Source organism: Urocitellus parryii, chromosome 10, assembly GCF_045843805.1.
Source record: "Urocitellus parryii isolate mUroPar1 chromosome 10, mUroPar1.hap1, whole genome shotgun sequence".
NCBI lineage: Eukaryota > Metazoa > Chordata > Mammalia > Rodentia > Sciuridae > Urocitellus > Urocitellus parryii.
Window position 1 is genome coordinate 83,301,166 of NC_135540.1, and position 14,132 is coordinate 83,315,297.

At 38.7% G+C, this 14,132-nt stretch overlaps 1 protein-coding gene across 1 annotated transcript in view; it reads right to left on the reverse strand.

Annotated features, from left to right (window-relative positions):
• Positions 1 to 14,132, reverse strand: part of Fras1 (Fraser extracellular matrix complex subunit 1) — a 267,670-nt gene that overhangs the window by 109,888 nt on the left and 143,650 nt on the right. Inside the window, exons 30-33 of the mRNA XM_026403132.2 lie at positions 11,596 to 11,774; positions 7,589 to 7,705; positions 1,610 to 1,724; positions 30 to 167 (exon numbers count right to left, since the gene is read on the reverse strand). Coding sequence (XP_026258917.2) covers positions 30 to 167; positions 1,610 to 1,724; positions 7,589 to 7,705; positions 11,596 to 11,774 — 549 coding nt within the window. The remainder of the gene's footprint in view (positions 1 to 29; positions 168 to 1,609; positions 1,725 to 7,588; positions 7,706 to 11,595; positions 11,775 to 14,132) is intronic.

Consider the following 14,132-nt stretch of genomic DNA (forward strand, 5'->3'; position numbering starts at 1 on the left):
CAAGGCAGAGGGGAGAGAGAGAGCATTACCAGCAAAGGAGAAGGCCATCATCTCCTGGAGGTGGGGAGCTGCAGAGGGAGGGCGGTACATGACTTTCCCCTGGTTAACATCTTCCTGTGTGAAATACCGGATGGGTGAGTGAGGCTGGTCCCTGTGCTCGATGATACCTGGGGAGGAAGAAATGGGCATGAGCATCCCCAGGAACTCTCAAGGCTGACAAGATGGTCAGAGCCACAAAGCCAGCTTTGCTCATTGGTAGGAGTCTTTTATCCTTCATTCAGGTCCAGTTACTCTCTCTGGTTGTTCTTGGTGTACTGTTCTCTTGTAATTCAAGAAAAGGGCAAATCTAAAACCCAAAGTAGGACTCATGGAACATAAAACATAGTAAGAGGCAAACTACTGCCCCTCATGAGCTTGGACCATGTAATTTTCCTTAAGTCACAGAAAGGGTACCCTAACTATGAGACCCTCCCAGCTGAGTTTCATTCAAAGGTCAAGGTTGCTGAGAGGCCAACCTAGAATGATTTTCTAATGAGGCTGTAAAGAGATTTTCCTTCGTCTTCCCTCCTCTCTTTAGAATATGCTTTAGTCTCTGCAATGATCTTTGGCAACAGTAACATGAATCTCGATGATTCTAAGAACTGGATTTGCAGCATTCACTTGGCCTATGCTCAATGCTTTAGGGGCTGCAGGTTTGACTGTTCATAAATTTTGCAGGTACAGAGCTAATGCTTTCATCATATTTCATATCTTATTCTAAAAGGAAGGCACATGTGAGGCTGGGGGTTGAACTTTCTGTGGGGCTGAGACCAATGGCCATTCTGAAGAAGATGGCCCAGCTTCTGGTCTGACACTGTAGGGAGAATTTCTATGATAACTTAGCAGATTAAAAAAAAAGGGGGCAGGATGACTTTTAGACTTTAAATGGCTTTGGACTTTATCAAAAGGTAATGGAGTTTAATTTTCAGACTTTTACTTTTCGTTGGGAACTTGGTAATTGGAGAGGCTTCCTTCAGGGACCATGGTTGGTGTCGGGAGAACAGTGTCAGAGAAGGAGCAGAACTGTCATAGAAGCTGGTCTCCTTCTTGGGAGGGACAGCACACCTCTATTGGACACAAGCTCATTATGTGAGCTCAATGTGAAGAAATCTGAGTGCTGGAGACTGATGGAAGGGGCCCACTTCTCCTCTGACTCCAGTTCTGCATTCCTGTGTTCCCTATGAAAGGAGGAGCCTTTGGGCCCTGGCAGACTTCTTTGCTCTTAGCACCTGCCCATTTTGGTCTGCTTGCCCCTCAGGGCAGGCTTGGTCCCTACAGACAATGCCTATATGCGCCGGGTCCTATCAGGTCATGGCAGAGAGTGCTCAGTCTGGTGGCACCATGTATTCCAATCAGCTCTGTCCAAGCCAAAGCCAACACATTATTCTTTATCTTTCTCTCTTAGTTCTAAACTAGAGGACAGGTGCATGGGATATGAATAACTCTTATTTCTAAAACCCCCATCGGTATCTCCATGTACCCAAGCAGCAAAAGCTACAGAATTTTTAAGATTTGTCCACAAATGGTAGGCGATAGCATCTCCGAAAAGATCATTTACTGCACATCTTACCATGATTTGGATGGAGAGGTCGAGTGATATTGTATATAATCTTTCTACTGGGCCTCCCCGAGTTCACAAAGGACAGGGCATGAGGCTGAATGACAGTCAGGCCATCTTCCCGAGCCTGAAAAAAACGTTCAGAAAGGGAGAAGGACGAATGGTGTGATGAAAACTAAACCAAACCCCCAAAACCTTATTAAGAAAACAAAAGCAAATTCCCTCTGGGCTTTTAAATCAGTCACACGGAATAGAGTTTCCTCCAGAAGTGCAAAAGGATCTGGTGTCTTGCACTACAGATTTGTCCCAGCCTCAGTAAGCTCCAGGGTTACAGAGACCTTTGTAGATTATCTAGCCCCCTGGCTCTTCTCTCCTCTGCCCCTGACCTCAGGTTTATGTCAGTATATGCTGTGGGGGGTCCCAATATGGTTATTTTTCCCCAGGCGGAGCTTGCACGGGAACACATTGGGTCTAAAAGAGGCTCCACAGCTGGCTATTCTACTGTTTCCATCTGGCTTCCACATCTTTGCTCTTTTAACTTAATGGGCTAAGGTTGAATCTGGCAAGAAGTTCTGACGACCCAACTGGGAGGTTTAAGTTTTGGCCCCAGGAGGTTCTTCAGAGCATTACCCCAAACCTCAGTTTTGTGAATTTGTGATGCTTTCTGTTTTCAAAGGGCTAAAGATGAATAGGGCCTCAAACACCAAAAGAGGCTCACTATTTGCATTCAGAGCTATTTGTTTATTAAAGCTTATAATCATAGCCAACATTTCTCTTTGTGTTCATTCTACTATGCAAAAGAACTAGACATTGCTTTTCTCCTCTAGCTTTCAGGACTCAATGAGTGGGTCAAGCAATATTAATCAGAGGGCCCCATGTATGTGTGTTACTTTCACTATCTTGTGCACATCCATGACCCACCAACAGGAGTCAACACTCAAAAAAAGAAGGAAAGATTCAGACTCCCACAAGCAGGCAATGACTGGGGACAGTGGCAGTAAAATCAGTATAGAGAGAATAAAAGGGAAAACTAGTCTGAGCATGGACCTTTAACCGAGTCATGCATGCTGTCTTAGAACATAATATCCTGCTTGTTGCAGGCTCTTTCTAACTGACCCTAGAGGTAGGCTGGGGTGTGACATGCTCTTCTGCTCTTTGAAGCTCTGCTTCTTCCAGAAGGAATTTCCCCATTTAGAAAAAGATTAAGTGGGGCTCAGTAATGCTCCCAGAGGAGGGTGTGGTGTTCTTCTTTTAACCATAAAAAGATTGAAGGTTGCAGTTGCTTTGTAATTGTCCCCAAGGCATACTTGTCCCAGGGAGAGGCGGCATCTGCAGGTTAAGACAATCCCCCCATAAGTAAAGAGTCATATTTCAGGTCCTTGCTCAGGTCTGGAATGTAATGAGCAAGGAAAATTAGAATTGCAAACAGCAGCTGGTCTCTCAACCTAAAATAAAACAAGTAAGGACAACAAATTTAAAAATATATGCCCTATATAAGGTGTTTACAGCCCATTCATGTGTGCAGACACATGTGGGCGTGCATACAAGGAAAAAAGTAAAGGCTTGGCACACTGTTCAGTTCTGTTTGCAAAATTGCAATCTCAAAACCATTGTAATAACCTAACATTCTCAGAGTACCATGGGATACTTTTGAAAATCTAGATGTCCCTAAAACAATAAAGTGGTAAGAAGAGAGAATTATCAGGGATATAGGTCTATGGAAAAGGGAAATAAGTTCCAGCCAAGACAACAGATATTCTATTTTAGAATTTATAGATTTTTCTCTACTAATAGAAATAGACATTGGGTAGAAAAAGTGAGGACTTGATTCTGTGAAGAAAGCAATATTGAGGTTGAGACATATAAAAATATGATCAATTTTAATACTGGCTATTTAAAATGTTCAATATTTATCAATTAAACATAGTAAGAAATGAGAGATTAAATTTCACGGAAATCATTATGGAAGACATTTTTTATGACATATCTGTCAACCAAAGAAAACTGCAGAATAATGGTTTTCATAATACCCATATATCTCTGAATATATCCAGAATCCAAATCTTTCTCCCTACCTCCACTGCCAACACCCTGCTCAGAGCCAGCTTCTCCCCTGGATCATTTGGCCTCCTGACTGTCCTTTCACCTCCCCCACAGTCTATTTCAGCACAGCAGCCAGTGTGATCCCTTTACAAAGGACACTGGATCTGTGTCCAACACCCTGCAGGGGCTTTGCAATCAGAACAAAAGTCAAGTTCTTACAGTGGTCTGTTGAGTCCCTGCAATCTGTGTCCCCTCCACATCTGTGAATTCACATCAATCATTTTCACTTTCACTCACTATGCTTCAGAACACCCTCAATAAGGAGACCCCAAACTGAAGTTGTCACGCCCACCCATATCCCTAATTTTAATAAATGGTACTTTGGTATTAATGTTTGATGGAGATGAGTTGGGGTTGATTCATGAAGATTCCATAAGAGTAGCAGACACAAGAGTCTTTCCATATATAATTTGCTACTGTGCCTCTAAACCTTTCTTTATCTCTCTCTTAATTTCTTCTACCATTGTAACAATTTTTTTTTTTTTGCGGGGGGGAGGGTACTGGGGATTGAACCCACGGGTGTTTAACCACTAAGCCACATCCCCACATTTTTTTCATATTTTATTTAGAGACAGGGTCTTACCAAGTTGCTAAGTGCCTTGCTAAATTGCTGAGACTGGCTTTGAACTCACAATCCTCCAGCCTTAGCCTCCCAAGCCACTGGGATTACAGGCATGTACCACAGCGCCCAGCTCCATTGTAACCATTTTTAAGTGTTCAGTACAGCAGTGCTAACTATGTGCATATTGTATAATAGATCACTATAAATTGTTCTTCTTGTAACACTAAAAATATAGCCACTGAGAAACTTTCCTTTTCTCCCTATCCCACTCCCCTCTCACCCCTGGCAACCACCATTCTACTTTCTTTCTCTAAGAGATTGACTACTTCTATAGACTTAATTCGAGTGTAACCAGATGTTATTTGTGTTTTTGTGACTGGTTTATTGCATTGGCCTAATGTCAAGGTTCATTCATGTTGTAGCATATAACAGGATTTCCTCCTTTTTAAGGCTGAATAATATTCCAGGTATGAGCATATGTGTATAATAAAGATATACACACATATGTACAACCTTTATATGTCATGTATAGACAACATTTATATATCATATTTTCTTTGTCCATTTATCTGGCTTCCACCTCTTGGATATTGTGAATAATGCTACCATGAACATGGGATTAGATCTCCCTGACCTTGAACTCATATTGCCACTGTATGGGATTCAAACCACTAACCTCTCTGGTTCTAGGTGAATGCAATAGTCTACTTGTTGTCTGAATATCCCCCATCCAGAATGTTCTCTACCCTGTAGCCAGAATGAACTTCCAGAACCAATCATTAAAAATATGATCTGGTCATGGCACTTTTCTGCTATAAATCCTTCAACACCAACAGTCTTTGGGGACAAAATGGAAATTTTATCATAAGGTTCTCCATGATCTGACTGTTATTTCATGCTGCTTTTACACTTAGGGATTTATGTGCCAGCCCACTGAACCACCTATCATTCCCCAAATATGTCATGTTCTCCTGTGTCTCCAGTTTTTTTCATCTGCTGCTCCTATTGCCTGGGTGAATTTCCCCTTTTTTACTCTCTGAGGTTATTTACAGGTGGAGATTTCAGCAGCAAACAGCATCCCCTGGGGACCTGTCAGAAATGCAGATTGTTCACTCTATGTCAGACCTGCTAAGTTAGAAATCCTAGGGTGGGTTCTTTTTTAGGGGAGGGGGATACTGGGGACTGAGCTCAGTGGTACTCAATCACTGAGCCACATCCCCATTCCTTGTTTTGTATTTTATTAAGAGACTGGGTCTCACCGAGTTGCTTAGGACATTGCTTTTGCTGAAGCTGGCTTTGAACTTGTGATCCTCCTGCCTCAGCCTCCCACACTGCTGGTATTACAGGCATAAGTTTGAGATCTCGAGAACCCTGATTTTGAGATCTCATTTCCACTTATCCAGCTCAGTCCTCTCCTAGAGGAAGCTTCTGTGATGCTCTCCCGTGCTCTCATGCACTAGGTGCCCTCCCATTGGCTTCCATGTCATTGCATTTATCACTGTAGTATCACTGCTTAATTAGTTGTCTCCTCATTGACTCAAAGTTCCTGAAAAACAGAGGCTCCACTTTAAGGTCATTGAATCTCTATGTCTTCCACATCTCTTGGCATAAACCAGGAGATCAAATGTGTTTATGAATGAATGCCTGGATGAATCCATGTGGAGGTAGACTCCTATTTTTATGTGTGTGTGTGTGTGTGTGTGTGTGTGCGCACGCACACATGTGTGTGCACATGCACACTTATACTATGTATCTACCACATAAATTCATAATGTAGTTAGCAAATATGTACAGTACCTATGTGTTTAGATGAGTCTAAACTACTGAACTGAGAATGTGTTTTTTGTTACCGATTACAAGCATGTCCTACAGCAATAGCCCTAATTAATATCAAATAGATTTATATTCTGTATATTGTAAGTAACAAAATAGCAAGCTAATCGAATTTTATGGTAAACTAACTTTTGACATTTCCTGTGTTTCAGATGGACGGACCTAATTTGCAAACATGAAACCTGAGACCCTAAAGGTTAAATCAACTTGACAAGTCTCTTCAGAGGTGCTCAGCAGCAGAGCGGAACGGCACCATCTTCATGGCTCCTGGCCTGTTTTTCCTGTCTATGCTCAAAATAACACTGCATTAGCATTTGGCAAGAAATGTGTATGCACAGTTTTCTTTACAGTTTGAAGAAAATTCTGATCCAAGTTCCTCCAGTCAGAATGATGAATTATAGACTTGATAGTGCTGCTGAATTATGATTTCTTTAAATTACGGTTTATGGTGGAAATGCCGATACCAGCTACTCATTAAAAACTTTCTATTTTCCCCTTTATGTCTCTGTCATGCCCTAGACCCATAATTTCTGAAACTATCACTACTCTCTTTGTTGTGGCTCAAGGCTGATACACTACTTTGGAGTGTAATTATGTGGGCGCTAACTAAAACATGGATTCATAGTCGCTGATTTACAAGGGCTTGCATGCTTGCGGCTGTCTGGAAGAGTGGTTCTGGCATCCCACTTACTCTAGACACAGGGTTACGGTGGAGTTGCTAATCGTCTGAACTGAGCTTCATGGGACAATGCAGCTGACACCTTCCTTCATATCTTTCCATGCACCACGTTCCTTTCACATGGCACAGGGGCCGTCTGTGATCTGATGCAGTCACCTCCACATTTCCATTATTCCTTTTTTCTGCCTTCCTCATTTCTTCAGCCTCATGGGACTATTTGCAATTTTTCCACAGTCATATCCTTTCTCACTGTGTCTTTCATGTCCTCTTGATATCTGTGAAAGTGCCCTTTGACATCACCTCTCCATTCTGCAACTTGTCCCCAAGTTTTCTCTTGGGTAATGAATTGCTACTTATCTCTCTGGATGCAGCACTGACACCACCTTCTCTAGGATATTTTACAATACAAGGATAACTTTTCATAGAGCTTTTGAAAAATAACAGTTTCTCCAGCTAGGTGGTGCTATAACTGGTTGAATAATATACTCAAATGGTGTTAATGACATGGAGATAAGCCTGAAATTTCTTCTAAGCACTCCAGGAGAGATCCTGTAACTGTCTGGGATGCTAGAGAAAGGACATTGGCAATGGATGGGAGGTCAAGATGCACTCCACATAATCTTCCTCTCACCCTGGGAATTTTAAGTTTCTTTTTCAAGTCAATGAGAAATGTGTTTTCAGGGCTGCTATTGTTGGCTCTGGGGTCTGCGTTCTGGGCCAAGAATCTACCACATTTAAAACCAGGACACAAATCCCAGCAGTATACCACATGCCTCTTCCAAGTGTACACCATGAGTTCTCCCACCCGACTCACAGTCATATGGAGAGATGTTCCCAGAGAGAGCTTAGGTGCCTCCGGCGTGTGCGGTAAGATTGCAATGTTGAACACGCGGCTCTCCAGGTGGGCCTGAGCATCTGTGGCCCTAGACACCTGAAAAGCAAAGTCATCCTGGTGAGCCTTTCATCTTCTGCTGGTCAGAGTATGCTTGCATGGGTTTTGCTTCTCCCCCTTTAAACCATCTGTCTTTGCATCCTATACATTCCTGCATTACACTTTTCATTCTGTTCTTCATATTTTATTGTTAATCATTTACTGATTATAAAAAAGACATACAATCATTTTAGGCAATTCTGAAAATTGCAGGAAAGTATGAAAAAGAAATAAAAACTCATCTAGAATTTCACTACCTAGTAAGAGTGATTCAATTTGTATGCAATTTTATATTCTAATTTTTTACTTGATAAAATACTGTGATATTTTGCTATATCCTTAAACATTCTTGAAAACATAATTCTGGATGGCTACGTAATGCATTATTATGATTATGTGACATGTGATCTTTATTCCATTCCTTTCATCTTTATTCATCATAGATTCCTATACCTAGACTAGCAATGTCAAATCTCAGCCTCATTTTTGCAGAACAAAATTATTAACATTTACAGTTAGGGTAGTAGTCACAGATTAAACTTTTTCTTGTTTCAAAACCACTGAAAAATGATGCTTTTCCTAGGCTGCTTCTTGCCCCCTTAAACGCTCCCTTGTCTCCACTGTTTATTCCACCTTCGTTTATCATAAGAACTGCTAAGCCCTGTGTGGCCACGTGTAGTTATATTAATTCCATATGACAGGAGTCAGGGTTGTGCAAATTCCGAGACAGAAGGCAACACAGCAGCTACAGCTCACGGAAGAAAACTCTTAGTCTTTATCTGGATCACATCACATGCCTGGGATCAAGTTTCAGAATATCTATGTGTCTTCAAGGAGATTCCTCATATTGTTGTTATAAAATAATATTAATATCTATAATTCACTGATCATCTAGTGTGAGCTCAGCATTGTATTAGTTGCTTTTTAAAGGTTGTCTTCTGGGCTGAGGTGGTAGCTCAGTGGTAGCGGGCTTGCCTCACATGCACAAGGCTCTGGATTCAATCCCCAGCACTGCACAAAAATAAAAAATAAATAAATGCAAATAACCAATATTGGTTAATTGGTTAGTTGGTTTTATATCAGTTCCACTGACCAAGATGACTTACTTTGGAAGCTTTCAGAAATGAAGAAAGGGGAAAGCTCTATCTCTTGAAGAAAAAGGAACAACAGCATGTGCAGGTAGTGAAATGTGGGCATATTACTGGCAAGTGAGTCAGTCTGGCTTCCCAGTAAAGTCACTGATAGTGAAATACATTGATATTTTTTTCAAAAAAAAACCAAATCCTCTGAGGAGGTGTCAATGTGATCCAAATACACCAAAACTAGGGCTATTTCCCACACCAAAAAAAATGACTAATTGTGCATGCTTTCCTCTCCCTTAGACTGTCTCTATTTTAAAATGCCACTTGTATTACATAAATTCCATCTTTCATGCAAAGTAACAGATGGGATGCATTGATGGCTCATGACAGCACATCAACATTAAAATGGAATTAAATCTATGTAACTCATTATATTGCATTTCCTGCCTTAAAGAAAGAAAAACAAGGGAAGAAAAAACGAATCATCAGAACAGCATCTTTTTTAGTTTAAAATCCTTTAGGGACACTAAGATGATAAATGGGAAAAGTTGCTAACCATTTATTTTAGCACATGGTTATAGTGTCTGTGTATTTCAAATCAAAATATGAGGTAAGCCTATAAAACACTGAGACTTTAAAAACAAACAAACCAAAACTTTTATGTCTAAGAGAACACAATCTCAGAGTTGTTTCATACTTGTAATAAAGGTGCTCTCAGTGTTTAAAATGCACTTTTTGGACTGCCTTCAGAGGAAGTTCACAAATCATTAAGAAAGCTGAGAGCATTACTTCATAATTACTATCCACTTTAATAAAAAAAAATAATTACCACTCTTTTTCTTGCCAGACCTGATTCTGAATGACTTTTGGCTATTTTTTTTTCTATATTTTCAAATCTACTTCCAAAAATGTATATTGTCATTATTGAGTATATTATCCAACACACTTTGAAAGTAATTTGAAATGGGAATTCCAAACAAATTCTGCACAAGAAGTGTGAAGGGAACATCTTTCTAAGTGATAATGATTGATTAATTTTTTACTCTCATTTAAAAATTTTATTTCATTTTGCTTTATTTTTTATTTTTATTTCACATTTGGCTTTATTTTGTTTTTGTACTTAGCAACCAACTTGTGAGAGCAATCAGATATCATTCTGAGCAGGTGCTTAGAGTCCCCTTCCAGGGAAACCTGCCACATTGATAATATTCTCTCTCCTGACCCTCAAGGAGGTAAAGGCAGGTCCCCAGATTCTAGTTTGCTGAGGTGACTTCTTTTGATTGAGGTCTTTGCCTCCATTCTGGCTCATTCTCTGATGACTGCAGTAGTCCCCAGGTACTAACAATGAAAAGTTAACTAGGACAAAGGACCCACAGCATTTGCTCGCTCAATGGACATTTAATGTGTTCAGTAGAATCTCATTTTAACGGTTTCCAGATTTATCTCAACCTACTCTTTGGAAAAGCACATCTTTTACACAATATAAATTAGGCATTGAAGATGTACACACCAGGTGTCAGAAGCAGAACGGAGGTAATTTTAACAAGGTGAGCGATTGTGGTTGGTTTATTCCCAACTGGATCCTAGACAAAAGAAAACCTCAGACTCAGAGGTGACACTGCTTTGGCTGGTTATCATTAACATATGTATTTTCCCTGACACTGCCACATTCTTATCTGTATCCTGCTTAAACATTCTTGTTTTTATTCTTTTTTCCTTTGTATTTGCTTAATTTTTTTCATTTCCAAACTGTGCTAGCAGAGTTTTGTCTGATTTTTATTGCTTTTTTTTAAACATCAGGTTTTGTACTTTTATAATTTCTAGCATTTCATAATTAATCGACCCATCTGCTGGTCTCTATCAATTCCTCCTTTTTACTTTCCTTAGGTTTCTATTGTGGTTCTCTAGCTTCTTGAGTTAAATATTTAGTCCATTTGTTTTTGTGCTTTACTGCTCAATAATAAGAGCTGCCATCAATTTTCTTTTGAGTATAATTTTGCCTACATCATTTGATAATACATTATCCAGTTTTGATAACTGATTTCTTCCTCATCAATATTTCTTAATAGTTTACTGCTTTGATTTCCTTTAAGACCTAGTAATTATTTAGGAGATTATTTAAAATATTCCAAGGGGTTTAAATTATTTTATTATCTTTTCATTATTAATTTCTAATATAGTCATAGTAGAATATAGCCAGTATAATTATCCATTCATTAACTTACTCCAGGTCTCCTTACAATCAAGTATTTTATCAATTTTTATAAAGGGCAGTAACAAATCCTTACATAGTGCTTACTATTTGATAGGCAGTTTTCAAAAATGCTTTGTATGTATTAACTCAATTTTCTCAGTAATTCTATTTCACGAATGAAGAACCTGAGGCACAAGGATGTTGCTCAAGTAATTGTAAAGTGGCAAGTAAAGTGGCAAAACTCACACTCAAAACTACTGAGTTTGGCTTTAAGTCCAGGATATTAATAAGATGTTGAATGTTTCAAGAACATTTTAAAAAATAAGATTTTTCCCCATAAAGGATTTTTCTATTTTGAAGGATTTTTTTTCTGAATGCTTTGGCCATTATTTAACATAAACCTTTTTTTTTTTTTTTTTTTTTTGGAGTGGATGCTTGCTTGTGAAGCCACCTATATATCTAAATAGACAGTTAAAAAAATCTCTTAATGCTATTAGTTGCATTTTTTCTTCTTCCCAACATGATTTTCAGGCCATTGTAGAAAATTGATCAAGTTTATAAATGAGGGTGAAGGCTTTCTGCAGAGTTCAGAAAAGCCAGGAAACAGAGGATACCTGGAAGTGGAAGGAGTCACTCTGGGTTGGGGCTCCCGAGTGCCTGTACCACACAATGCCTTCATTGATGTCCTGTTGGGTGAAGGTGCTGGTGGGGGTTGCTGTCCTCCCATCAGGCAGGTGCTGCCCTTGGTCTGCAGGACTGTCCGCAGGCATATTCACCAGAAGGACCACTTCCCCTAGAAAACCAGAGGACACACAATGAGGAGATCTGGGGAGAGTAAGTTAAGAGTTCTTATCCTCCTTCCCCATCCTTCTCTTTTATTTTTTTTTTTTTAACTAAAAATAAATGATTGTTTTTATTTAAGATGAAGGAAAGGATGTTAATACAGAACTCAACAGATATTACTAAATTCATCTTTAGATATAGAATTACCAGTCTTTCAGCTAAAAGAACCAAGGAAAATTTACATATAAAGTTGTATAAAGGAGGCCCAAATAGTAGTTAGTGTAGGCTGTAAACACTCAAACATCAGGCATAGGATGGATTCATTTCTATACACAACTTTCTGTGCAACAATTTTCTAATCAGGAAGTTGGTATAAAAACAATAGAAAATTAGAAAACATTCAGTGAAAGATGCTCTTGGGAGAGTTCTGTTCAATGAAAATATTAATAGCTAATACTAGAAAAAATATGGCAGGCACCAGACTCTATGTGGTGGTTCAAACCCAGCTCCACCACTTCCAACTGCATGAGCTTACGTATGCTCTGTAAGTCACTGTTCTTCATCGGTAAACTAAGGATAACACAGGTTAAGCATTTGTAATGTGAAAAATCTGTAAAATAATAATCCAAATCTGAAATGCTCCAAGATCCAAAACTTTTGGAGCATCACCATGATGGTACAGTGGAAAATTCCACATTGGATCTCATGTGATGGATCATAGTCAAAATGCAGCCACATTTTAAAAATACTGTATAAAATTACTTTTGAGATATGTGCATAAGATGTATATGAAACACAGATGAATTTCCATGTTTAGACATGGATCCCATGCCAAAGACATGTCATTACAGATATGCAAATATTCCAAAATTTGAAAAAAAAATATCTGAATTCGGAAATACTTGTGGCCTTGGCCTGTTGGATAAGGGATGCTCAACTTGCAGTAAACATTTCACAAATGCTCATCCTTACTGTAATTTCTATTTAATACTTCTAAATAATGTTATTATCATCTCCATGAATTAATTCATCAGATGAAGTTCTTTAGGTTCAGAGAAGTTCAGTGGACATCACACATTTGATAAGGTAATGAGTGAGGATTTAGATCTGAAGCTCATATTCTTGGTCATGAACTTCTGTTATCAATCAAAAGTATTTTGTTTATATGTATTAGTATTAATCTTTATAAATAACTGATCACGTTTTCTCCTCCTTCATTCTTTAAACTTTATTTGGACTGAAGCAAGAAAATATAACTCTAAACACCACCAAATCTGTTTTTACTGCTTATTATTCACCTGAAGCTACTGTTGTCTTAAAGTGAGATCACAAATACAGAGGTGTTATAGAAACAATTAAAATTTCACAAGAAGAATATACCTTCAAGTGAAGTTGAAACCAAAATAGAAGAACTGCTGAAAATAAGCATATTCACACGAAAAGGCATCTAACAATAAATCTGAAAGAAGACATCCTTTCACCTTTGATAGTGAAAGGCATGGAAGAGTGTGAGGTGGAGGAGAAAAATAACATCTATGTGTTTATTTGTCTATTTTTAAAACATTCAGTAGGAGAACACCAAGTTCTTAAAACAGACATACTGGGCCATTGACAGCACATTTTTTTTTCCCAAAAAATTTGTAGCACATTTTAATTACCCTAGAGAAATTTATTTTCTTAGTCAAAGAAAACACTCATTCTAATATTTAGATGCTCTAAATTCAAGTTTAAAATGAGCATATTGTCCTGGATGGTAATGAAATACTGAAATATAAGAAGAAGATCACTACTCTTCTTTACAGAATCAGGTGTGGAATCAACTCACTCTAGTTTTCTTTCTTATATTATTTTTCATTTGTACCTAGTCAAAAATTCCATTACTACTCTCCCAACTCAAATTTTGTTCATAAGGTGCCGTTAATAGACATGACTTCCCAGGAGGTGGACTTTTTATGAGTGCAAATACAGCCAGAAAATATTCTGAAAGGAAATCACCACAATGCAAACGTGACAAGTAGAAGGGACAGAACACACTCAATTGCTGATTTCTTAGCTACTTGGCCTTCTAATAGAAAAGTAATGCAGAATTTTCCTAATGAGGCCTAATAAATTCTTTTTCATATAAAATTTTCTTCCATGCTATACAGATAGACAGGAATAACAGGATATTGGCCAATTTCATTAGATTCAATGCAATAAGTAGAACCCAATGGGTCTATTTACTAAACGAGGCCCTTAGAAACTAGGGGGATTCAAAGATAAGCAAGATGCAGTTCCTATCCCTAAAGATCAGCCCCCAACCAAGTGGAAGCCACTGGGAGATTCTCAGTAGGTGAATGGCATGAGCTGATTTAGAACACATAATGTG